At 50.2% G+C, this 25,288-nt stretch overlaps 1 protein-coding gene and 1 long non-coding RNA gene across 4 annotated transcripts in view; one reads left to right on the top strand and one right to left on the bottom strand.

The window, feature by feature from the left end:
• The first annotated feature begins 1,201 nt into the window (after nt 1-1,201).
• Nucleotides 1,202-3,022, top strand: LOC131508786 (uncharacterized). The gene is made up of 3 exons (XR_009260146.1): nt 1,202-1,530; nt 2,074-2,228; nt 2,434-3,022. It is a non-coding gene; the product is annotated as an uncharacterized LOC131508786 (long non-coding RNA).
• A 5,949-nt stretch (nt 3,023-8,971) lies between these two features.
• The window catches only part of ZNF777 (zinc finger protein 777), a 29,147-nt gene continuing 12,830 nt past the window's right edge, over nt 8,972-25,288 (bottom strand). For all 3 annotated transcript variants that reach the window (XM_058723917.1, XM_058723916.1, XM_058723918.1), the window contains exons 5-6: nt 14,037-14,288; nt 8,972-10,595 (exon numbers count right to left, since the gene is read on the bottom strand). In XM_058723917.1, coding sequence (XP_058579900.1) covers nt 9,439-10,595; nt 14,037-14,288 — 1,409 coding nt within the window. In that variant the 3' untranslated portion in view covers nt 8,972-9,438. The remainder of the gene's footprint in view (nt 10,596-14,036; nt 14,289-25,288) is intronic.

The raw sequence follows: 25,288 nt of genomic DNA, 5'->3' as shown, positions 1-25,288 counted from the left end.
GTAGTTCCTCAAATGCCAGGTGATTGTTAACCTCCCTCCCCTCCCCGGCAAGAGCCAACCTTCCCCGTCTGAGCCGGGCCCGCAGGTACCCTATCTACTTCCTGCAGATAACGAACGAGGTGGACATTCTGGGAAAAGGTTTGACAAGATGCATCAAAAGCCTTAAAAAAAAAAAAAAAAAAAAAAAAGGTCCATACCCTTTGACAGGGCAAATCCACCTCTTGGAAATAACCAAATATTTGAAAATGTATAAAGAACAGACAGAAAGTCCAGCCGCTCGTCCCGGTGCTTCTCAAGGTCCACCTCCGCGTGGTGCAGATCCATCGGCCTCCAGCTTAACCGACTGGAGCTTGAGGCGAGTGGCCAAAAGGCAACGCTGCCCGCGAAAGGGCTGGTGCGGCCCGCGGCTCCCGGGGTCCCGGGCGCCCGGGATTCGCTCCCCGCTCTCCCCGGCGGCGGGCCTCCGGGGTGGCGCCCGTCCCCGCGCTCCACCGCGCGGCGAACCCGGGGCCTGCCCTTTGTGTTCGCACCCGGATCTGCACAAAGCACGGGCCCCGCGAAGCTCGGGAACGGGGCCGGGCAGGCGGGGCGCGCGAAGCAACGAGAACACCGGGAAGGGCTGGTCCCGGGCGGGGCGGCCTCGGAGGGAGAGTCCCCCCTCCCCCCACGCACCCCGGGACCCCGGGGACGGCCCCCCGGTAGGCGCGCGGCGGCCGCCCGCGCCACCACCGAGAGGCCGGCGTTCCTAGAGCGGCCGCGGGCGGCCAGGTGCGCGCGGCGGCCTCCGGGCTCCGGCCGGCAGGGGGCAGCACGGCGGCGGCCGCCCCACGTGGCGGGGGAGCGGGCGGCGAGGCCGAGGGCCGCGGCCGGCCTGGGGGCGCCGGACGCCTTCCGCGGCCGGGCGGGCGGCGGCTCGGTTCAAGTCATTAGGGATTAAATTTACAAAACGCACGCGCACTCATTTAAAACAAGCCCAGAGAAGTAAAGTTTTGAAAGGAAACGCTGCAGAGTGGCTCCCCTCCGGCCCTGGCTCCATCAGCTCCACCGCACCGCTTCCAGCGCCTGTCCCCGTTTCCCAGGGGCGCGCCCGGGGCCCGGACTGCCGCGGGGTCGCGGAGGACTCGGGCGGGAAGGGAGGGAGCGGGGGCCGCGGCGGGGCGGTCCTCGGGGGGGGGGGGGCTCGGGGCTGCACGGCGTGGGGGACGCGTCCCGGGGCCGCCGCCGCCGCCGCCGGGTCCTAGGCGGAGCGGAGAGCAGGAGGACGCGGAGCCGGGCCGCTGGAAGCCGGGGAGCCTCGGCGTCGCCGCCGGCCTGTGCAAACAGACGGACGACGGTGACAGCGCGCAGCCGGCAGGGGAAGGGTGGGAGGGGCCCCCGGGTGCCGGGGGAATCCCAACGGCTCCATCTCCCCTCGGTGCAGCTCTGCTGCCCGCGGACCCTTGGACTCAGGAGGCGGCTGGGTGACCCTCCTTCAAAGGCAGGGCAGCCCAGAGGATTCCTGCCGTCGCCCCTAGGCACCCTGCGACCGTGGTAAGAGGATTTGGCAGTGACTCGGGGGCTCTACCTAATATTGGGGCTGAAATATCGGAGGGAAAGATAAAATGCGATTTTTAATGATATCTTTTAAAGAATTTGGATTAGCTTGACTGGAGAAAATCGTCGGCAGCCCCACCAACGGGGCAGAGATTTGGGGGTGTCACCTGTGTCTCTTCCTGCACAGGGTCACCTGTGGCCCACTCACCCAATCATTTTCACATTTACCGCGCCCCTCGCGTGGGTCAGCCCCGGGGGGCCAGATGCGGGAGCAAACAACCCGCCCCTGGGAAGACTGAGGACAACTCCCCCCCCCCCGCCCCCCCGCCCCTCGCCCTCAGTGCCAGCCCTGCACACAGAGCCCAGGGAAGCCCGGAGCGGCGTTGTGTGGCCCAGTGTCCTGCAGGCGTAACGTGCACCTGGATCTTCCCTTGCCTTCACCGTGTACGCATTTGCTGTAAAAATTTCTTTGGGGATCCTTGTAGCTTCTGACGGGGCTTTTCTGGGACATCTGTGCTGCTATTTCCCCCTGCCTTCCAGGGATTCTTGGAGAGTGTCACCTCTGCTAGATTTCACTGGGACTCGCCACTGTCTGATGAGAACATCTGCCCAGTATTGTAGAGGTTATAGAGAATGGAAATGTTTATAGCCCGAAAGGAAGAAATAAGAAACCGTGTGTCCTATCAGAGAATGAAGTAAGCATGGAATGGGTCTCTGGATAAATTAAACACACAGAGTTTGGACTGAACTGGGAAAGGTGAAGTGAGAAGGGTCATCAGAGACCCGGAGGGCATCCCGAGGGCCAGGGGTGGGCTGATCAGGTGGGCTTAGTACCTCCCTGGCACCCTGCCCCCAGTTATTTTACTTGTTTACTTTCTGAAAATGGCTTTATTTAAACAGGATCCTGGGCTAAAAACAAAAGCCTGAAAACACTGACAGATGAAGCCCAGAACATTTGGCTGATCGTTGTATACTTGATGAAGATTTTGTGTCCTTAGTCTGAAAGACATTCTAAAATATTATAGATTTAGTTTCTGCCAATTCAGTTTCTTCCAAGTAATCCACTTAATTTCACAGGTGTGGAGGTGGTTAGAAGTCCTCATACTGGGTGGTAAATAAAATGATTTCTTCTGTTACATTTACTGAGGAGACTTGATGCCTTCTTCTGAAGAAATAAAGGGCTCATTCAATTTTGAGATAAACTTTTATTGTTTGGAACTCAAAAATTCCTTTCACAGGAAAAATAACAATGCTATTTTCAGTTGGGGGGAAAAGGGTTTTAAATTAAATTCTAAAATCCTATTATGTGCTTATTACATACTAATGTGAGTTCATCTTTTTGGTAAAATGAACACCCAAGCATGTTTGTATGCAGTTTATGCCCGTTCCAAGACTCTAAAAAGCTGGCACAGATTCGGGCAAGAAAAATGTGTCTATTTCCTCTCAATATGTCTACTGTTTGAATTAAATATACTGGAGACTGGTGTAATTTGGTCTGGATATTGACTTGTTTTTTTAAGCAGTGCTCTGAAATGTTTGAGGTTTAATTTTTTTTTTCAAACTTATTTCAAAATGTATTACAAACCTTTGACTTGGTAAATCAGTTAATTCAAGATAAGCTAAGGAAACCACTGCCTTAAAGTGGGAAGGGAATAATAGTAATTTTAGTTGGATATGTTATTAAATTGTGCAGAGGGTAACTATGCAAAATCAATGTACTGCTTTTACCTTAGGACAAAATTAATGTGACTTTCAACGATGACGATTAAGTTGCCAAGTAGGCAACACAAACTGGGTGGCTCCGTTGGTTAAGCATCTGACTCTTGGTTTCAGCTCAGATCATGATCTCATGGTTTGTGAGTTCGAGCTCCGGGTCAGGCTCTGTGCTGACAGCATGGAGCCTGCTTGGGATTCTCTCTCTCCCCCTCCCCCTCTGCCCTTCCCCCATGCTCTCTCTCTCTCTCTCAAAAATAAATTAACATTTAAAAAAACACTTAAAAAAGGACAATACATAAACATTTTATCTTACATTTTAGAATTTACATCAATAATTTGCCTGCAGAAAATTCGATCATGGAGCCATGTGGCTCTTGGATCATCCCCTCAGTGGAAGAATGGCAAAAGTCAGGTTTCATAACCTGTTTAACTTTCTGCTGAATTTAGGTTAAATCCAATCAATCTCAATCCTTTGAGGGCACCACCTTAGTGTTTCTGTATCCTGTAGATAAAGAACTGATGGAATACCGTGCTTAAAAAGGTATAGACTCTTCTGATTCTAAAAGGAAACAGTTTGTTATCCTGATATTCATTATTTAAGTGATACAAGTTTTCACCGGTATATTTCGTCATTAAAATTCAACTTTCCCTTTCTCTGGTTGATAGACAGTAGTTGGCTCCTTCCTATCTTACACTCGAGTTAATTGGGAACCGGGGTATTATTTACAAAGAGAAGCCGTGAGTTTCATTCATGCGGCTGGCAGGAATGGCGAGAAGGAACAGTGACGACCACAGGCAGTGTCGCCTGGAAGAGGAGAGTGGTATTTTATTAGGGAGCAGGTGCATTTTCTTTGTCATCTCCCTCGCCCAGCTCCTCTGTTAAACAAATGGCTTGTTAGGTCCTGACTTCAACAAACAGAAGGGGAGCCCCTGGCCTTAACACACAGTTGTCTTCCCAAACGCCTTAAGCAAGAGAGACTCAGTTTTAAACGGGTGGGAGCGGAGGGATTCCTAGCTGGGCAGTTCAGCCACTGAGGCCTCTGCAGGTGAGCTGGGCCTCCCAGGGGGGCCGGGTCCCAGGGTGGCCGGGTCCCAGGGTTGCAGGCCAGGCCAGGCCTGGCTGAGCTAAGCTGGTGGGCCAGTGAGCCCTCTGCTTTCAGCCAGATGCAGAGCTTAGGTGCAGTGTCCACAGGACCGTCAGGGCTGCGAATCAGAGAGAAATAGTGCTCTTTGCCTTTTTTATTAAGGATCCACGCTGAAGAAATTGGGAGGCAGTATGGAACAGCAGTTAACAGCACACGCTTTGGGTCCCACACGCGTAAGGTTCCATTCTGGTCACGTGACCTTGGACTAAATGCTTGACCTCTCTGGATTTTATCTGGAAAAGGCAGGGACGAATACCGATTTCACAGGTGGGCACAAGAGAGAATGAAATGAAAGCATTTCGTTAGCACAGTGCCTGGAACATAGGAAGATCCGCTGAATCGTGGTGATGATTGTTACCGTCCCTAAAACTCAAGGCTGGGCTGAGGGGTGACCGGAAGTCAGTCCTCCGGTAAGGCCAGCGTCTGCAGTACTCGATTTCATTTTTCCTTTTCTCGTTCTTTCTTTCCTCTTCCTTCCCTCCTTTCTTCCTCTCTCTCCCTTTCTCTTTCTTTTTTAAAAAGGGTGTTAGCCTGGAGTTACCTCTTGTAAAAAATAGAAATAAAAGGGTTAGATTCTATTGTATTTTAAAAATACTCGTTTTAAGGAACCCAACTAGAGGAGGTCCATGAAGATTTTTTTTTTTTTTTTTTTTTAATTTAAATCTAGAAGTTCCCGCTATGCCTGGGAAGCAGTGAGAGGCTTCAGTAGCCAAACAGCTTTCCAGAGCTGGAGGAGAGGCCTTGGCCTGACTCACCGTTGCCCTGGCAACAGGAGGGCCTGGAGGCCTCCGGCCCTGATCCCTTAATCTGAGGAGCCTCCACCACTGTGCCTCAGGAAAGGTCTCCCCGACACCTGGCTGGTTAAAGCACCGAGAGGAGATGGAGGCGGGGCTCTTTCCTGGAACACAGCTGCCTAAATGTGTCCCTGAGGGTCTCAGCTTTCCAGACCCCCGAAGGCTTGGTCTAGAGGACTAGGCCTCCGAGTCTCCGGCATGTCGAGGAAGCAGATGGCTTCCCATCCTTCTGTGTTTCACCATGGGGCCCAACACAACTGCTTTGCACACGAGTGGTGCTTAATAAGTACCTGGGGCGGTCCCCAAGGGACCAGACTCAGGTCCTGCTCTGCTGGCTGCCCCCCACCCCCAACCTGAGGAAGTTGCATTAATTTCTCCAGCTGCAATGGCATAGAGTCCACACAGAGGCCTTTTTTGCCTCTGCAACAGTCTTCTCTTCTCTGACGACGTTCATAATTTTGGCAAACATATGGCTTAGGGCATGTTCTTACTATATTCTGTTTCCTCAAATTTTGTCTTACATCTGAGGATACAATGGAATAATTTGAAAGCGGGGCTGGCTTTCCTTTTCCAACAACCATTCAGATCCCAGGGAAAGGACTCTGTGGTCAAGCACATGGGTTTGGGAGTCAAAAAGGCTTGAGGTCAGGTGCGCTTGGGTGGCTCAGTCGGTTGAGTGTCCGACTCGGTCATGATCTCGCAATTCGTGAGTTCAAGCCCTGCGTCGGGCTCGGTGCTAACAGCTCGGAGCCTGGAGCCTGATTCCAGATTCTGTGTCTCCCTCTCTGCCCCTTCCCTGCTCATGCTCTGTCTCTCTCTCTCTCTCTCAAAAATAAATGTTAAAAAAAAAAAAAGACTTGAGTTCAAATTTTGACTGTACCATTAGGTTGCTGGGTGACTTTGGGCCTAGTTAACCTCTCTGAGCCTCAACCTCTTCATCTATAAAAAAGAGTATAACTAAGGTCTTCAACAGTAATTAGCATTCAATTAATGGCAATTGCTCTTCCTGGTACACAACTCCATGGGGCCCATGGCAACTGGTTTCCAAGTCTGCCCTTCTAATTAAATTAAGGGCTCCCGGGGAGAGCACTGTGGATGACGACCAGATACCCAGAAAGGTGGGGTACAGCCCACTGCAAATTCTGGCTTGCGGCAGACAGGCGTGTTTCAATCCCTGTCCACTCTGACATCGAGACCAAGAGTTGCTTGTGTGCTTTTGAACTTCTTCACACCAAAATAACTTTCTGCTTCTGCCTGTGGGGGAAAATCTCCTTCTCGGAGATTCATTCTTTCAGAATACAACACGAGCCGGCTACCTACCTGAACTTCTGTTTTTATGTAAATTAAGCCGTCTTTAATTATGAGCTAATAATGAAAAAAGCAAACTTTTACCGAGACCTTAGTATGTGTCAGCCTCTTTGCTACTTATTTATTCTTTACGTGATTTAAGCCTCCGAACAGTGGAGCCTTATTTATCCCCATTGAATGGGCGAGGAAGTTGATGTTCTGCTAATTAGCTGGTTCAAGGCCATACCGCTGTCAAGTTTAAAGCCACATCTAGTCCACTCCAGAGTCTGTCTGCACTTCCGTGACCATCCTCGAGAGCTGTTGTCCTCTGACGCCATGGAGATCGTGGTGGATGGAAAGTGAGAGTCACCGTGGTGTGAGCGAAGAGATACCATGGAGCACAGCCTCCCCCCCGCCACCCCCCAAGACGCTTGGAGAGGGGGTTAGAGCCAAGGAAGGGAAGGTAGAGGCACAGAGAACCCCCGAAAGCCCAGCCGAGCCCCACGCAAGAAGTACGGGTCCCTGGCTATATTTAATCCGTTATAGCCAGATTTCCTAGGAAAAGAAAGGCTCACCATCGCCACGTGGCCCCCAATGCCCCGAGGATGCCCTGGTAACTGTGTATAACAAATGAAGTCACTCTGAGCCTCCCCAAACCACCGTGGTCTCCTTCTCAAGTCTGAACATCTCCAGCACTCTTGGTCCTCCAGTTCCGGGACCAGTAAATTGGGCACCAATGGCCCTCCACCAAGTATCTCCACAACGCCTCTAACATCCCTTCCAGGCCTCAAATATCCTGGTGTTCCAGAGCACCGGGTCCTCCAGCATTCCTTCAGCCGCTAGCCACCAGACCCATCATCCGTGGCCCGTCTGCTGCACACGGCTGCTTCCCCCTGACCACGGCACGTTTCCCTCCCGGTCCGCTTCGGTCTCCTGCTATCTGTCCGTATCAAGCCTGTCCTGCTTGGCAAGGGTTTCCCACACGAGAGCAAATCAAACCCCACCGTCACAAAGTCTTAGGTCCAAAACCCCCTCTGCACGCAGAATCTGCTTCAAGCCAACCTTTTTGACCTTGGTTTCCTACCCAAGCCCTTTCTCCAGCTCAGTGGGTTTCATCAGTCACTGCTTCTTAACACTGGAGCTCATTTGCCATACCTCCCCCTTTAAGGATCCCCCTGCCGAGAAGGCCTGGCCCATTTCTCTCCTCCGTGGAATCCTCTGCAGCCCGGGATGGGCTCCGTCACCACCCTCGTGGAGAAGCTCTTCTGACTCCTCCAGGCTCCTCCCCCTGTGGTCTGCCTCACTGCCTGCTCCTGGATCTGACTGCTCTTCAGCTGGTTCTGCAGCCCAGGACCAAGGCTGGCCTTGCAAGCCCCTCGCACTAGCCCCGGCCTCCTCCCGGCCTCCAGCTGCTTGTTCTAATGTCCTACCAGCCTTGCAGAAACTTTCCAGAAAAGTCAGATCCTTTCAAATGTGAGACCTTGAGCAACGCCTCCCCTTTCTGTGCCTCAGTTTATGCATCCTGATAAAGGAGGCAGTTGACGACCTCTGGGTCTCTGCAGAGTCAATGACAAGGCACCTTCTCCCTCAGATTCCCTTTTCCGATCCTCTTGTCCGCCATCCGCTCCTCTCTACCCTGACTCACGGCTTAACCTGCCTCCCCTGAGCACTTCTGGTCTCGCGGGCTGTTCTCCCCATTTTTCAGCAGAAGCCTGGCCTCCCGGGTTTACCAGGCTGAGCTCGGCCCTCTGCTAGCCTCCATGAATTGTCCCTTCAAATTGTCCGAATTCTCTCTGGGTCACTGCCAAGCCCAGGAGCAGTTGAGAATAAGCCGCTCCGGTGGGCAAAGTAATGCACCTGCAGTTTCTCTCTGGGCGCCTCACTGGGGGGTCATCAGAGATGAACCAACACCTACAACCAGGGTGCGTTCGTGCATTTCACAAACCCAGAGAGTAGCTTTGGCGCAACATACACATAAAAAAGGTCTGACCGGAGCCTTTTGTGGTTCCTCTAACCACGGGCGCCAGGAGCCTCTGCACCCCTTCCCTACCCCCTCCCTGCACCCCTGGCCCGCTACCCCCCACCAGCTGCATTTCAAGCTGGGCAGGAGATCTGGACCGGTCCCGAGGGAAGCGCCCAGCTTTTGCCGTAGAACTGTCTCTCCAGCCCATTCCAAACCTGTTACCCTCCCTGACCATTCTGGTCAACCGGGCCCTACCGCTCCCTCGGCTCCCACTGTCCTCCCCACACCACGGCGCGCGCCAGGGTCCGCAGCCAGGAGCGTCTGCCCTGCCATCCAGGGATTCACTACAAGCTCGCCTCCTTTTCCATGTTCTAATCCGCGGGCTCCGCGCCCCCTCCACCACCCAACACAGGGAGTGGGCACAGAAGAGGGGCTCCAGAGAACCTGTCAACTGACGCTAGGCACACGCCCCTCGGCCACCTTCTCAACCCTCCCCTTCAAAACCAAACAAAAACGGCAAACAGGAAACGCTCGTCTTTTAAAAATTACTCTATTATTATCAAATAGAACCACAGTATCCAAAAGGTAATTATAAAGTTCTATTCCCCAACTAAGTGGCCCTACACCGTCCCTCCGAGTGGCCGGCGGCCAAATCACTCCCCCCGTGCTGATTGGTTTCATCCATTTTATTGTCAAGGAAATTAACAGCCCGAAGGGGGTTCCCCAGGTCCCCGCACTCCCCCCCCGCCCCCCCCCCGGGGCCCCCGGTAAACACGGTAAACACGGCAGCAAGCGACCTGGTCTCACTACCCCCGTGTCCTTGGGAGGAGGGACGAAGGGAGGGAGGGGGGCTCACGGCAAGGGGGCTGGGGGCGCCCCGCCCCCGCCCGCCCGGCTCGGGCCTCGCGGCGGCGGCGGCGGCGGCCGGGCAGGTGTCCGCGGCGGGCCGGGCCGCGCAGCTGGCGGCGCACCTGGCCGGGCGGCGCGGCGGCGGGCGCGCTCACTCGCCCGTGTGGGTCCGCAGGTGGTACTTGAGCGACTGCTTGTAGCGGAAGCACTTGGCGCAGTGCGTGCAGGGGTAGGGCCGCTCGCCCGTGTGCGCGCGCTGGTGCTCCAGCAGGTGGTGCTTCTGCGTGAAGCGCTTGCCGCACTCGGCGCAGTGGTAGGGCCGCTCGCCCGTGTGGATGCGCCGGTGCTCGAGCAGGTGGTGCTTGCGGATGAAGCTCTTGCCGCACTCGGGGCAGGCGTGCGGGCGCTCGCGCGAGTGCACGCGGCAGTGGTTGGTGAGCTTGGACTTCTCGCTGAAGCTCTTCTCGCACTCGGGGCACTTGAAGGGCCGCTCGCCCGTGTGAGTCCGCTGGTGGCGCAGCAGGTGCGACGGGCGGCTGAAGCTCTTGCCGCACAGGCTGCAGATGAAGGAGACCTCGTGCTTGCCCGCGTGCACGCGCTGGTGGATCACCAGGCTGATGTGCAGGCGGAAGCTCTTCTTGCACTCGGGGCACGTGTAGGGCCGCTCGCCCGTGTGCGTGATCTGGTGCTTGGTCAGGCTCGACTTGTGGCTGAAGCTGCTGTCGCACTCGGGGCACTTGTAGGGCTTGGGGCCGCCGCCGCCGCTGCCCGAGCTGGGCGACTTGGGGCGCGGCTTGAGCGTGTGCTTGGGGGCGAAGCCGGGCCCGCGCTCGGGGGACGCGTAGCCGCCGCGGACGCGGTGGATGCGCTGGTGCAGCGTGAGCTGCTGCTTGTGGCGGAAGCTGATCTCGCACTCGGCGCACTCGTAGGGCCCCTCCTTGATGTGGTTGCGCTGGTGGATGATGAGGTTGATCTTCAGCCGGAAGCTCTTGCCGCACTCCATGCAGGTGAAGGGCCGCTCGCCGCGCCGGTTCCGCTGCTGCTGGCTCGAGGAGCCGCGGCTGTCGCCCGGGTGCCGCTCCCCGTGCGTCGGCGGCGCCAGCCTCTTCACGGCCGGCTTGCCCAGCTGCAGCGGCGGGGGGCTCTCCTCGCCCTCGGGGGACAGCTCCCCGGGCAGCGGGGTCTGGTACATGCCGGCCTCGTAGCGCCCCGACAGCTGCCCGAGAGCCTGCAGGTGCTGCGGCAGCTCGTCCTCCTCCTCCTCTTCCTCCTCCTCCTCCTGCTCCTCGGTTTTGATCACGATCCCCTCTGCTCCAGGGACAGGGAGAGAGACGGAGAGAGGTCAGCTGTCGCCCGGGGCCTCCGCCCTGGGCGCCGGCGGGTGAGGTGGCTTCACCCTCGCCCACACACACTGCCTGTGTCTCACCGGCCCCGGTGCCTTCTTTGGGGAAAACGCTCCTTTCCACTCCCTGCCGCCCCCGCGGCCCCCACCTCCACGGGGTTGGGTGTCTGACCCAGGCGGGCCTCGGGGTTGGGTCAGGAAGGAGCCCAGGCCCCCAGTGGCCCGTGGGAGCCCTCTCTGGGAATTCTATGCAGAGGGAGCAGGAAAGGGGCGGCCCGGCGCCCGTCTCCCCAAGCTGCTAGCGGGCAGTACTCAGCAGGAACGAAGGAACCCAGCATGCGGAGCCCCCCGGGGAACCACTAGGGTCCAGGGTGCCTGAAGCTGGCATGCTGGTGGACCTATGGATTCCTATCGTGGGCCAATAAGCACACCTTCCGGTTTTCACTTAGGCTGCTTGGGGAGGTGGGTTTCTACCATCTGTATGGAAAGGGCCCTGACTCATCAGGCTGTCACTGTTTTCTGGCTCCCAGGTCTCCCAGGTCTCCTTCTTTCGTGAGCGCACCTCTGGGCCTCCCTCAAGTGCCTTTACTCGCCTTCCTCCAGCAACTGCTCCCTCCTCTCCATGCCTCCAAATCACCCGGGTCACACAACACCCACCTCCAATCCTGTCTTTGCCCTAAAACCTTCCTCGACCTGCCCAAGCTGCAGCCCTCAAGCGCCCCTGAGCACACAGCACAAGCTGGTGCGCCTCCCCAGGACTTGGGGACCTCAGGCTCCTCACGTGGCACTGCGCACGCACAGGTGGGGGACTCACCTGCGGTGGCTCTACTGACCCTGAAGCTGGGGTCGGGGAGGGGGGGTCTCCTCTGCCTCTCCCCCACGGTCTGCTGTGGGGGGTGTTCTGCGAACTCCCGGACTGGATGATGTGCTCCTCCACCCCGCCCTCCACCCTCTAGGCTGGCCCTTTAGGGCCCAACTTGTCAGCTGTTCTGCGTGGTGTTCTATAGTGTTCCCTGAGCACCTAAGTCCTAGAGGAAAGGAGTGGCCTCTGACTCCTGTTTGCATTTTCTCAGATGCCTAGTACTTACTTGGCAACCCCCTAAACACTGATAATTGGTGTCACACACTGTGTGACATGAGAAAGGCACTCACCTTTCTAGGCCCACCTGTGAGGCGGACGCGGCAATAGTTGGCATTTGCAGAATTCTTAAAAGCAAACAAACGAGAACTTTTTCAAGTTCTCGCCTGACAACTGGTGTCTTTTTATTCACTATCTCTTAGAGGGTAAGCCGAGCAACACAGACGTGGGGCATCCACCCCAGAGATACCAAGTGACAGTTCCAAATAAAGTAAATGAAGTCAGACCTTTTCAGAGCTTGCAACTTACGGACCACCTAGTCTGTCTCCTCAGCTGACGGGGAAACGAGCTGGCAGCGTGCGCGAGCTGGCCAAGGTCTTGGCCACAAATTCGTTAGTGACCGCCAGGCCACGGCCCGTTCTACTCCTCTGAACCCAGGACATGGCAGGACATAAGCGTGCCAGTCCCCGCTCAGGCCGGACAACAGATTCTCAGTAGCAAGGGACCCAGAACATCCTCGGAACAGGATGCTTCAAAGATCAGGAAGGAGGAGGCAGCTTCAGAGGTCGGTAATTAGCTGTCCCTGTGGCTTATCCTGAAAATGAGGGTTGTTTCTGAAAGACCCAGGGGAACTATGGGCCTTGGGACATTTAAGCTCTCCTTGAGGGGCGCCCGGGTGGCTCAGTCGGTTAAGCGTCCGACTTCGGCTCAGGTCATGGTCTCACGGTTTGTGGGTCCGAGCCCCACCTCAGGCTCTGTGCTGACAGCTCAGGGCCTGGAGCCTGCTTCGGCTTCTGTGTCTCCCTCTCTCTCTGCCCCTCCCCTGCTTGTGCTCTGTCTCTCTCTCAACAATGAATAAACGTTAAAGGAAAAAAAAAAACTCTCCTTGAGCATCAAAGTTTTTGTTTTTGTTTTTTTCAGTGAAATGAGAAAGAAACAGCTAGCCCTAAAACCCAGGACTCCAAATCCCAGCAAGTGCCGTTCAGTAATTTCCTAAGATTCCCAGTAGAATTAACGGGAGTGCCCAGAGGGGACTCTGGCCTTTCTATTGTGAGGCTTTGCTGTGGCACATCCTCAGAGGTTGCCCTGTGTCTTTCACTGTTTTCCAGAGACAGCATATGGTCTATTAGAAGGATATCTGGAATATCATGCAGTTCTTTAAAAGCAAGGAGTTAGATCCACATCTTTTGCCTAAGAAAGATGTCCGTGCTATTTTATGACGTGCAAAAAAGGCAAACTGCAAAGGAATCATCTACAAAGTGAACAATTTTTTTTAAAGCATCAGCATAATACTTTAAAAAAACCTATTAAATAAAAAATGGATGTGGACACATTTCTCAGTACAAACAGCATATAAACTGATAGGATAGTTAATGACTCTTTTGCACGTAAACAAAACATCTAAACAAAAACCAGAACCTAATAAGTGTATTCCTTAAAAATTTGGTAGAACTCACTTAATTCCTACCTCCCACAGTAGATGCAGAATGTGGGAAAAAAGAGCAGAAGCTTCCCAGCTCAGTTGGTAAGTAGAAGATCATTTTATTTCCCAAACTAGATGAGGGTGGCTGAAGAAAGGTTCAGGCTGATTTGCTTTATGAATAGAGCTGAGAACTCCTGAACAAAACAGTAGCTAACTAAGCCTAATGGTGCATTTTAGAAATACACCATGATGACAAGATGGGGATTTTCTCAGGACTGCCCGGACCGTTCAGCATCAATCAGCCACAAAAGATGTCCTGAGCTCAGGCTGCTGAGGGCGACACTTCCTCACTGTTCTTGAACTCCTGAGGAGCAAGAACTCCCAAGTGTGCAGAAGGGTGACCCAGAGGTTTCACGATCAAACACAAGTGATGGCTAGATTCTACTGGGAAGGGACCGTACAGTCCAGTATTTTAAAAAGCATGCGTTGTGGGGGTTGAGATCTCCGGGTCACTGAGGCTTCCAGAGTGACCTAAGAACCATCAAGGACACACCGGGAGACAGAAATTCTAGCTTGGCCCCAGTGTCGTGACCTTGGGCAATTGATCTGACCTTCTCTGCCTGTAGAAGGAGGGGAGCTGGAGAGAGATAATCTCTGAGGTCCCTTTGGGTCCTCATCTGACCTAGTCTTTGGCTGTTAATACCTTCTGCCCAGGCCAGAGACCGATTCTTACAAATCCTGAGGCAGGACACCAGCACCTGAGACCACGCCGGGGGACGTCACACCTATCCACTGATCACTGCCACATGACCGTTCGGAGAGAAACTCCAACTTTCCCACGAGGCAGGGGCCTGCCCGCGGGCCTGATGGCAGCAGCTCCCCACGCCTGGACCCTCTCCAACTGACCTGCGCAGTTTCTCTGCTGCACCAGCATCTGTTTGAGCTCGCTGAACTCGCTGGAGCCTTCGGTGGACTCTTCCAGCGTATTGTCCTGTTCTTGCATGTCCAAATCTGGCTGCTCCGCACACGGGTCGCCCAGCTCGGAGTCCTGAAAGCCATGCTCCTCCACCTGTCCCATCAGGGGCTCCGGCGTCTCCAAACTTTCTGAGCCCTCGTCGTTGGTCTGCACCTCGATCTTAATCACGATCCCGTCGTGTGCTGGGAGGGCAGGGAGGGGTAGGGGATGGGGGTGGGGGAGGGAAACAAAAGAACCCAGAACATGGTCATTGCACGGCCAAGGTTTCTGCAGCCTAGATTTTACATTTCAAGAATTCTGATTTTAGAGACCGTGAGGAAATACAATGTTGAGTGAGTAGACAGAATTTTCTGGACATTTTGTACGAACTGGAGTAAAGTTAAATAGATGCAGAGTTTGTGTTCCACAACCCCTACAGTTTTTAAAATAGTATTGCCAGGGTTTAAAAAGAGATCTTAATTCCCTTTCCCGGGTCAGGCCAGCCAAAGTCGACAGTTTCTCTCCCTTACAGTCAAGTTGAATAACGAAAAGGCCAACCATCTCACCCTGCACACCCTTCCAGCCCATGCCCCAGGGGTCCGGCACGGACAGACCAGAGCCCCCGAGTCCCCCCACCACCCCGGCCCACAGTTAATAAGCACGAGCACACGTACACTCGGAGCTCTTGGGTTTGTTTTTAGTTAAACAGCATCTGATTACACACATTGCCCTTTTTTTCAACTTGCCGGTAGGCCTACAGGTGATTTCAAACGTCAACACACACACACACACACACACACACACACACACACACACACACACACGGCCATCATGTTGCATAAGTGGGATCTCGCACATACTCTTTTAGCGCACAGATTTTTCTCTTTTGATTTGCCCTTCCCTTTCCCTCAATTCCCCTGTCGCGGCTTATGGCCTCCCCGGCAACTCCTGTAGTTAACCTAGTATTTTTCTCTATGCTTCTGTGGTTATTTATTGCAACAAGTTGATGTGTATCTGTTTTTATTTTCTGGCCATTATTGGTTTAAAAAAAAAAAAAGAAAATTGCCATATACCTCCTCTTCCCTCTCAGGTATCCTGTAGAAATTCCTGTGCGGCAATTTCTGCACAGCTAATGCACTGCTCCTAAGTGCTGCGTGTGTGTCCAACCACTCCCTTCCCGCAGGAACATTCACTTTTTTGTTTCTGGTCTTTTTGTGTGATCAACTGTGCTGCAATCACATGCTGATTTACATGGCCGCCTATCAAATAGGGATATTATTTCTGTGAGAGCCCCGGGAGCGGGGGCTGCGGAGTCAAAGGTGTTGTTATTTTTAATCTGGTAGAAGTCGTCAGGCTCCTTTTGAGCCAGGCTGTGACAATTCATATTTCTACGTGCATGAGAACATCCTCTTCCCCACACCCCTGCCAGTGACAGACACCTAAAATTTTCCTCACTCAGATGGGGGTAAATTGACAATTTACTGATACTCTCCTGACTCGGGTGATCTGAGTATTTCTTTTACTTATTGGCCTTTTCTAGTTGATTCTGCATGAACCGTGTTCTGTTTTTGTCAATCGGTAAGGGTCCTTTGGTTCCTGTGCTAAAGATAACCCGTCTTCCCTTAGCAGCATTTCAGACACTCCCAAATCTAACGTTTGTCTGTTGACTCTGTGCCACCTCTTATCAGACCGCTTTCTTCACGTTTTCACGTGGTCACCCATGTCCCTCTTTCTTTCATGGCTTCTGGGTTTTCTGTCTTAGTTAAGAGGGTCTCCTCCGCCCCTGGATGGTTCATCTGGTCTCCTGGATTTTATTTCAAGGTTTTTATGGTTTTATTGTTTACATTTAGGTCTTTGCTCCATCTGAAATTTATTTTGTGTAGAGTGTGAGGTAGGGATTCAGTCTTACTTTCTTCCATATGGAGAGAGTTGTGCCGGCATCAACTCCCTCACGGTTGAAAATCATTTTGTTAATTAAGGAACTTATAAATGTATAATGCCTAAACATATTCATTCATTCATTCATTCATTCATTCAGTGCATATTTACTGAGCATCAACTATGGGCGATGGGGTGTTCGAATGGCTTGGGACATATCAGTGAGCATAGCAGAGCTTCTCCCCTCCCTCACACATCTCACCTCAGGCAATAAACATAATTAATAAATTATATCGTATGCTAGAGGGTGATAAGTGTTGTGGGAAGAGAAAAGAAACCAGGAAACTCGTAAACAAAGCCAACAGTCCCTGCCCCTGTGAAGCCTCCTGGCTGTTGACCGTGGGCACTGGTGATCCCCAAGCTCAAAGCCGAGAAAGCAGAGCCACCAAGTGCACTTACTAGCAGCTGATGCCACGGGACCCAAAGCTGCGTTCTTCCCGATGCCCGGCAACCCTTTAATCCTCTTCCACGCAGCCAACCTGTCTCCTGCCAGCCGTGGGGAGTAGCGGCAACATAAGGCAGCTCTGATGGTCCCCGACGCCCTGTCCGCAGCCTTAAACACGGACATGCCTACCTCCCCAACAACCAAGTCTCCAGAACACTTTCATCCTATTCTCTGTCTCACAAAGAAGATGGAGTCACACACGCTCACGTCGGTGCCTTGCTCCTGCTCTAGCTCAGTCATCCTGCTTCCTCCCCTTTCCTCTCCCACTGAGGTGGGGGGGGGGGGGACAGTGGCCCCTCTGCTCTTTCCCTTAACCCTGCCAGTTTCCAGTGTTCACGGGGCCACTGGCCACTGCGCTCCACCAGCAGGGCCTGCTTCTCTCTGCAATCCTGGTCTCTGTGCTAGGGTCACAGGCACGACCGTGACTCTGGTACCAGGAGAAGATCTTCCCTGACTTCACAAACACCTGAAAACATTTTGCTTGCCTCCTCCCTAAAGTAGTCTTCAAAAAAAAATTTTTTTAACGTTTATTTATTTTTGAGAGAGAGAGAGAGAGAGAGAGAGAGACACACACACACACACACACACACACACACACACACACACACACACACAGGGTGCGGGCGAGGGAGGGGCAGAGAGAGAGGGAGACCCAGAATCCAAAGCGGGCTCCAGGCTCCGAGCTGTCAGCACAGAGCCCGACACGGGGCTCGAACTCACAAACCGCGAGATCATGACCTGAGCAGAAGTCACACACCTAGACGACTGAGCCACCCAGGCGCCCCCATAAAGTAGTCTTTAAAAACTAGGTACCCCTTGGGGCGCCTGGGTGGCGCAGTCGGTTAAGCGTCCGACTTCAGCCAGGTCACGATCTCACGGTCCGTGAGTTCGAGCCCCGCGTCAGGCTCTGGGCTGACGGCTCGGAGCCTGGAGCCGGTTTCCGATTCTGTGTCTCCCTCTCTGTCTGCCCCTCCCCCGTTCATGCTCTGTCTCTCTCTGTCCCAAAAATAAATAAAAAACGTTGAAAAAAAAATTAAAAAAAAAAAAAAAAAAAAAACTAGGTACCCCTTTGCACTTTTTAAAAAAAAAAAATTTTTTTTTTAACGTTTTATTTATTTTTGAGACAGAGAGAGACAGAGCATGAACGGGGGAAGGGCAGAGAGAGAGGGAGACACAGAATCGGAAGCAGGCTCCAGACTCTGAGCCATCAGCCCAGAGCCCGACGCAGGGCTCGAACTCACGGACCGCGAGATCGTGACCTGAGCCGAAGTCGGACGCTTAACCAACTGAGCCACCCAGGCGCCCCTGCACTTTTTTTTTTGAATAAACATATCAAATGCTTCAGTAACTGCAAAAGATGTCATTTCTGGAGTACTGTAAATATTGATGTTTTAAAATAAACTTTTCTATCACTTTTTAATATCACCAGTGGCATCTAAGGACCGCAACAATTTTAAACCCGCTATTATTCACTTAAAAAGTACACAAACAAGTTCTTCTTTGATACTTGCAATTTTTGTATCATCCCTTTGCACCCTGAACTTCTATTTCCATTCCCACTTTACCCACAGAATTTTATCCTCATAGAATATATTTTTATGCTTAGAAGACTTTCACAGGTCTCCTCGTCTACCATTCTGCCACAGAAATGTGTATGTAAATTGAAAGATTAATCTTGCTTTCATTTCTACTAACCACAGGGCTCTCTACTTGTTGTCTTCCTGGCTTCAGTTATCCTTAGTTATTACTACTATAGAATGATACACAGTGGTTATTCAAGACAGAAAACAAAAAATGTATTAGAAATGTCTCTTAGAAGGATGGGAGGAATTTTTTATTAGTTTGCTTATCTGAGAATGAATATTCTTTTTTTTTAATAATTTTTTTAAACATTTATTTATTATTGAGAGACAGAGAGACACAGAGTGTGAGCAGGGGAGGGGTAGAGAGAGGGGGAGACAGAATCTGAAGTAGGCTCCAGGCTCCGAGATGTCAGCACAGAGCCCGATGCGGGGCTCGAACCCACAAACTGCGAGATCATGACCTGAGCCGAAGTCGGTCACTTAACCAACTGAGCCACCCAGGCGCCCCCTGAGAATGAATATTCTTATTGCTTGATTGAGACACAGTTCAGAATCAAATATATTCCTAATTTTCATTTTCATAAATACAAGCATTGGGAAAGCTCATTTACAAAGATACATGGATGGGCTGGCGGGAGCTTTGTTACGGAATCATCACTTGATTCTTTGAATTTGTCTGAATTATAATGCTATGAAAGCACACATGGTTAACATACCATCAAAAACTGTTTCTAATGACCTATTAGCTGACAACTTAATTAGGTTCTCTTTCAATTTTGTTGAAAGCAAAGTATTGCAAATGATCTAACTTGCGAAAGAATTTGCCATATGGGTCCCGACGCGATGCACTTGCGGCCATGTATCCTTGCGTTCTGGATTGTCTCTGTGACCCACAGGGCTTTTTATACCTCAGAGAAATGCTCCCTCCTAAGATGGGGATGGGGGGGCGGTTTGTGGGATTTGAGACCTCACTCTGCCAAGCCTCCTACCATGCTCTCAGCTGAATGTAACTATATTCCTCTCTATGGCGTTTCTTTCTTTTTCCCTCAAAATGTGCCATGTTTATACATTTTCATGCTTCCCTTCCATTTGTTAGACAGTAGGGAAGCCAGCTGTCTCCCATCAAAAAGACTTCCCCACCCCAAACAACTTTTGAAACAGTATTGACAACCAAATTGCATTTATAAGAAGTAATTTGTGGGGTGCCTGGGTGGCTCAGTAGGTTAAGCATCCGACTTCGGCTCAGGTCATGATCTCGCGGTTCGTGAGTTCAAGTGCCGCGTTGGGCTCTGTGCTGACAGCTCAGAGCCTGGAGCCTGCTTCGGATTCTGCGTCTCCCTCTCTCTCTGCCCGTCCCTCACTCGCACTCTGTCTCTCTCAAAAATAAATATACATTATAGGCAGTAATTTGTTCTCCCATTAAAAAAAATAAATAAAGACACAACCCTTGTAGGACTATAGTTTATGACCAATGGCAGAACAGTAAGGAAAAGTTTTAAATAAATGGAGTGGGAACAAATGAATGAATGAATGAATGAATGGAGTGCAGGCAACTGGCTTCCCAACAAGACAAGCACCTCGACATCAAAATAAATCACTGATGAAACAAGACTTTAGACACAATGAAATCACACTAGTATTAGAAGAAGAAAGCACAGCTTCTTCCCTTTCCTTTTTTCTTTCTTTATACAAGTGTGAGGTGCGGAAGAGGCTCTACCCCACGCCCTCTGGGACTTCAGATACTCCTTCTGGAGGCCGTCTGGCCAGCCACACCAAACGTGAAATGTGCCCAACACATACGCACTCTCATTTTTAGCTGTAACTTGTTTTGGAAAGAATTTCTCTAGTTTTGCCTGGACATTGTTTGGTGATGAGGGACTTCTTTAATTTGTGCTTGGTTTGTGATCTCTGTAAGTACAATTCTTCCTAAGAACCCCTGCAAGATGGGAAAAAAAATACTATCCTACAAATGGTTTCCAAATGTATGGTGGGTCTGTGAGCACCACATTTAATAGTTAGTGAAGCTGAAATAATGTTATATTTGCAGACACTTAGTTAAAATGTGTCATTATGTATATTCTGCGATTTTTTGTTTTCTGGAGCAAAAAAATATAGTTTATTTCAGATTTCAAATAGTTTTAGAGGCTTTTGAAAGCTCACAGCCCAAGACCTGTGATCATGTTTACTAAATAAAAGGGGCTGAGTAAGTATTTCTACACATAATGTGAAACCCAGTCATCATAAAGAAAATAATGGGTAGGGGCGCCTGGGTGGCGCAGTCGGTTAAGTGTCCGACTTCAGCCAGGTCACGATCTCGCGGTCCGTGAGTTCGAGCCCCGCGTCAGGCTCTGGGCTGATGGCTCGGAGCCTGGAGCCTGTTTCCGATTCTGTGTCTCCCTCTCTCTCTGCCCCTCCCCCGTTCATGCTCTGTCTCTCTCTGTCCCAAAAATAAATAAAAAATGTTGAAAAAAAAATTAAAAAAAAAAAAAAAAAAAAAGAAAAGAATGGGTAAATCTGAATATGCAGAAACTTAAAACTGATAAATTTGGGGGCGCCTGGGTGGCTCGGTCGGTTAAGCGCCCGACTTCGGCTCAGGTCATGATCTCGCGGTCCGTGAGTTCGAGCCCCGCGTCCAGCTCTGTGTGGACAGCTCAGAGCCTGGAGCCTGTTTCAGATTCTGTGTCTCCCTCTCTCTGTGACCCTCCCCCATTCATGCTCTGTCTCTCTCTGTCTCAAAAATAAATAAACATTAAAAAAAAATGATAAATTTGAACACACAACAATTTAAAACAGCCATACCCACCCCCACACAAATACTATATACAAAGGTAAACCATATATTTATATACATAATAAGACTTAATACCCTTAACATTTAAAAAGCTTTCACAAATCAATAAAAAGATGAATAATCCCAAAGGACAATAAGCAGAAGATAATTCATAAGACAAGACATCCTGGTGATCAATAAAGGTACGAAAATAGGTTCAATATTGCTCTTACAGAAGTCAAATGAAAGCACCAAAATATTGTCTTTTCTAGCCATCACTTTGGGCAAATAATAAAAAGATAAATAATACCTAATATCGGCTTCAGTGTGGGGAAAACAGGTAGTCACATGGTTGTGTATAAAACCGAAGGTGTATAAATTGGCACAATTGTTTTGAGGAACTTTTTTTTTTTTTAATGTTTATTTTTGAGAGCGTGTGCGCAAGAGACAGAGTGCGAGTGGGGAAGGGGCAGAGAGAGAGGGAGACACAGAATCCAAAGCAGGCTCCAGGCTCCGAGCTGTCAGCACAGAGCCAGATGCGGGGTTTGAACCCCCAAACTGTGAGATCATGACCTGAGCTGAAGTTGGACGCTCAACTGACGGGGCCACACAGGCACCCCAGTTTTAAGGGACATTTTTAAAGTATGTATCAATTTTTTTAAATTTATTTTTTTAAATGTTTTTATTTATTTTTGAGACAGAGACAGAGCTCCGAGCTGTCAGCACAGAGCCCGATGCGGGGCTCGAACTCACAGACTCTGAGATCATGACCTGAGCTGAAGTCAGATGCTCAACCGACTGAGCCACCCAGGCGCCCCGGTGTGTATCAAATTTTTTAATGGGTCTACCCTTCTATCCACAAAGTCTACTTCTAAACAACTTTCTGACAAGTGCATAAGATTTACTTACAAAGGATCTTTAGTGAAGCACTGAAACTTGTAAACACTCTAAATGTACATCAGTGGGAGTTCATTTAAATAAGTTATGAGATCAATACATAGAATACTATAGTCTGCTACTAAAAAAAAGATTTGTACGTTCTTACATGCAAAGAAGTCAAAGAGATGCAATTGAAAAAAGCGAGTTCCCAATGTACATACTGCTATATATACATATTTTTTTACAATGAGAAGGTATTTATGTCTTATATAGTTAAAGTTGTGTGTGTGTTATGTGCACATAAATTAGAAGGAATAAACTGTTGTCTTGCGAGAGAGAACTGCGTGGGACTTTCGCTTTCTCTGCATTCGTTTTTTGAATTGCGCTGATGAAACTTCAGAGTTTTACTGGAAAGTAAAAACGAGTGTTGCCACGTTAACCTTCCCTATCAGCTCAAAGCAAAGCAATGATGGTCAACACTAGCTTTCCAACCTTCTTAAGGCTGCACTTTCTGTTAGACTTTAAAAGTTTTTGGCATATTAATTTTTAAAATCTTAGGGGCGCCTCGGTGGCTCAGTCAGTTGAGCGTCTGACTTTGGCTCAGTTCATGATCTCACACTTCGTGGGTTCAAGCCCCATGTCCGGCTCTGTGCTGACAGCTTGGAACCTGGAGCTGCTTCGGATTCTGTGTCTCCCTCTCTCTGCCCCTCCTTTGCTCGTGCGCTCTCTCTCTCAAAGATAAATAAAAGGTTAAAAAAAAATCTTAAAAAAAAAATTTATATATGTACCCAGGCCAAGGGTTAAATAGTTTTTCAAAATGTGTTTTTAAAGAGCTCTCCCCCACTCCCAACCACTATTTCCTGTTCCCCAGAGGCAACTCCAACTGATTCCTTTGTCATTCTCCTTCCTAACTCTAAGGAACAGACTTCTATTGATACTCGTTGAGTTTTCAATTTAAACATCACCTATTGACTTCCAAGAGCTGAACATGAAGACCATCCCTCCGCATCCAGGCAAATCTTTTCCAAATCCCTCATCCTTCCAATTTAGGTTGCAACTCTGGCTGGATTAATTTCAGGTGTTCACATGACTAGACGACATAAATGTTACGTAAAATCGAATGTGTAGTATATACCACAGTTACTTGTCTGCGAACGTTTTTGCTTTCCCTGGAGTTGATCATTTTTTTTCCCTTGGCTTAGCTTACTGTTTTCATGAAGTGGGCTCTAAACTCCCCAACCTCCTCTGTAACGGTCTCTTCAAAACATTCAGATATAATGGGCATTTCTTACTTTCATCTACTTGAAGAAAAATTTTCTAGAACCTTCTGATGTGCTCCAGTCTGGACTGGTTGCCTCCAGGTGCACAGCTGTCTTCTTGGGATTCCCCTTCGGCAGCACCCCAGGGATTTGCCTCGCCTCGCTCATGTTGGAGCTCCTAACACCTCTTGCTCGGCTTACGTCCTCATTTCAGCAAAGCGCCTCCCCCACTTTGAGAGAGGGTGCGCACAAGAGACCTTGAAAACGTCTCGATTTCATTTCTCACATTAATTAGAAGGGTCTGGCTGATATAAAACCCTAGAATCGTTGGAAAATATTTTCCAGTTTTAAAAAAAATGTTTATTTATTTTTGAGAGAGAGACAGAGTGTGAGCAGGGGAGGAGCAGAGAGAGAGGGAGACACAGAATCTGAAGCAGGCTCCAGGCTCTGGGCTGTCAGCACAGAGCCCGACGCGGGGCTTGAACTCATAAACCGCGAGATCATGACCTGAGCCAAAGCCGGACGCTCAACCGACTGAGCCACCCAGGTGCCCCAAAACATAGTTTTTTAAATTTCTCTGCATGGTCCATGTTTCTTTGGAATCTATTTTTTCTGCTTTCTTTTCCTTTGGCCTCTGTATATTAGAGGCTTTCCCCAAATGTCTGTGGTTCTTGGTTTTCTATTTATAAGTAGAATACTCAAAAGAGATTTAAAGTTTGGCGTATTTAGGTAGGGCTTGCTAGTGATGGGTTTCCCAGCAGGATGACTTCACGGAGTCATTTCACTGGGAAATACCTTGGGCTGGTCCCAAAAGTCTCCGGACAAGACTCTTCGAATACACTGTCCTGAGGTCTCGTCCTGGATGTCAGCATCATTGTGGAGTCCGGTTAGGGAGGAAGGCTGGAGATCTCAACATCTGTAGGTCAAGTTTCACTGATTCCCTTGTTTTCAGCATGGTGCCCACCCTCCATTGTGCCTGGCGTCCACGTTCAGACATCCTCGTGTTCATCTTCTCCAGGGAGTAAGCCTTGGTTGTCCACCAGGGTTGGCAGAGGCAGATGCCAGTTGTAGGGATTGAAGGGGGCAGCAGAGGAGATATGGTAGTGTTTAAATGCCTCTTTAAAAGATCTCTGACTTTGGGGCGCCTGGGTGGCTCAGTTGGCTGAGCATCTGACTTCAATTCAGGTCATGATCTCATGATTCGTGAGTTTGGACCCGAATCAGGATATCAGTGGGAGCCTGCTTCGGATTCTCTGCCCACCCCCATCTCTGCCCCTTCCTCATTCGTGCTCTCTCTCTCAAAAATAAATATTAAAAAAAAAAAAAAAAGATGTTTGACCAATCTTCTGTTTTTAACACCACTTTTGCCCCCATTTCCAAAGATATCTAGAGTCTCTGGTACTGCTGATTCCCAAGTCTTGAGTAGGGATGGGGGGTGGAGTGCAAATCGAGTTTCTTTTCTGCTTTCCCCAATACCAATTTTGGATTTAGCTTTCTAAATCAGTAATCACCCAGCCATCTGCTTTCAGACTTCCAAGATTTGGTTGCTGTTGTCTCCTTGTCCATTCCTTTTAAAAGTCCCTTCGCTCTTGCTTTAGAAGGATTCTGGGAGGTAGGAGTAAACACATGTTCAACCTGCCATCTTTAACTCGAAGTCTTTCTTCATGCATTGTTTTTGTCAAAAATTATTTTTACTGAATAAGAAGTAATATATACTTACTTCAGAACATTCTACAAAGCATACAGAAAATAGGAAAAAAAGTCAAGTGGAAACATAATGAAATCGCATTTCTTCATTGAATTTTTTTTCCTATCCTTTGTTTACATCATGGACTTCATGTTACATTTACATTTTCCACTTCTGCATCATTAACTTCCCCTATCAACTGGATCACTGCCATCAGTATCCCTCATCGGCGTTAGCGATCCCCATCTTAAGTAGACAGGGTCCGTTCCCCCAGCCACTGCCCCCTTATTTCCACTCCCCACTCACTGATGGTGGGCGCTCCATTCTCCCCTCCATCCACTCCATCACGCCGCCAACGCTCCTCCTGCCGAGGTCACTGGTGGACACGGCAGTTTCTGCCTCACTAAGCTGCACGGCAGGATCCAACATGGTTGACCACGCTCCCTGCTTCTGGAAGCGCCCTCCTCTTGAAATACCCCACAATGCGCTATCCGAATTTTGCATCCTCTACCGACTGAGCCAGCCGCCTGCTGGGCCCCAACTATCCTAATTTTTTGCTACCTTTCTGACCACTCCTTCCGTTTCCTTCGGTTCCTCTGCTTCATCCTTCCTTTTTCAAATCCTGGCTGTGCATGAGAATCA

Source organism: Neofelis nebulosa, chromosome 4 (assembly GCF_028018385.1).
Source record: "Neofelis nebulosa isolate mNeoNeb1 chromosome 4, mNeoNeb1.pri, whole genome shotgun sequence".
Taxonomy (NCBI): domain Eukaryota; kingdom Metazoa; phylum Chordata; class Mammalia; order Carnivora; family Felidae; genus Neofelis; species Neofelis nebulosa.
The sequence above is the reverse complement of the archived record's forward strand: the minus strand, read 5'-3'. Positions and strand labels throughout refer to the sequence as shown.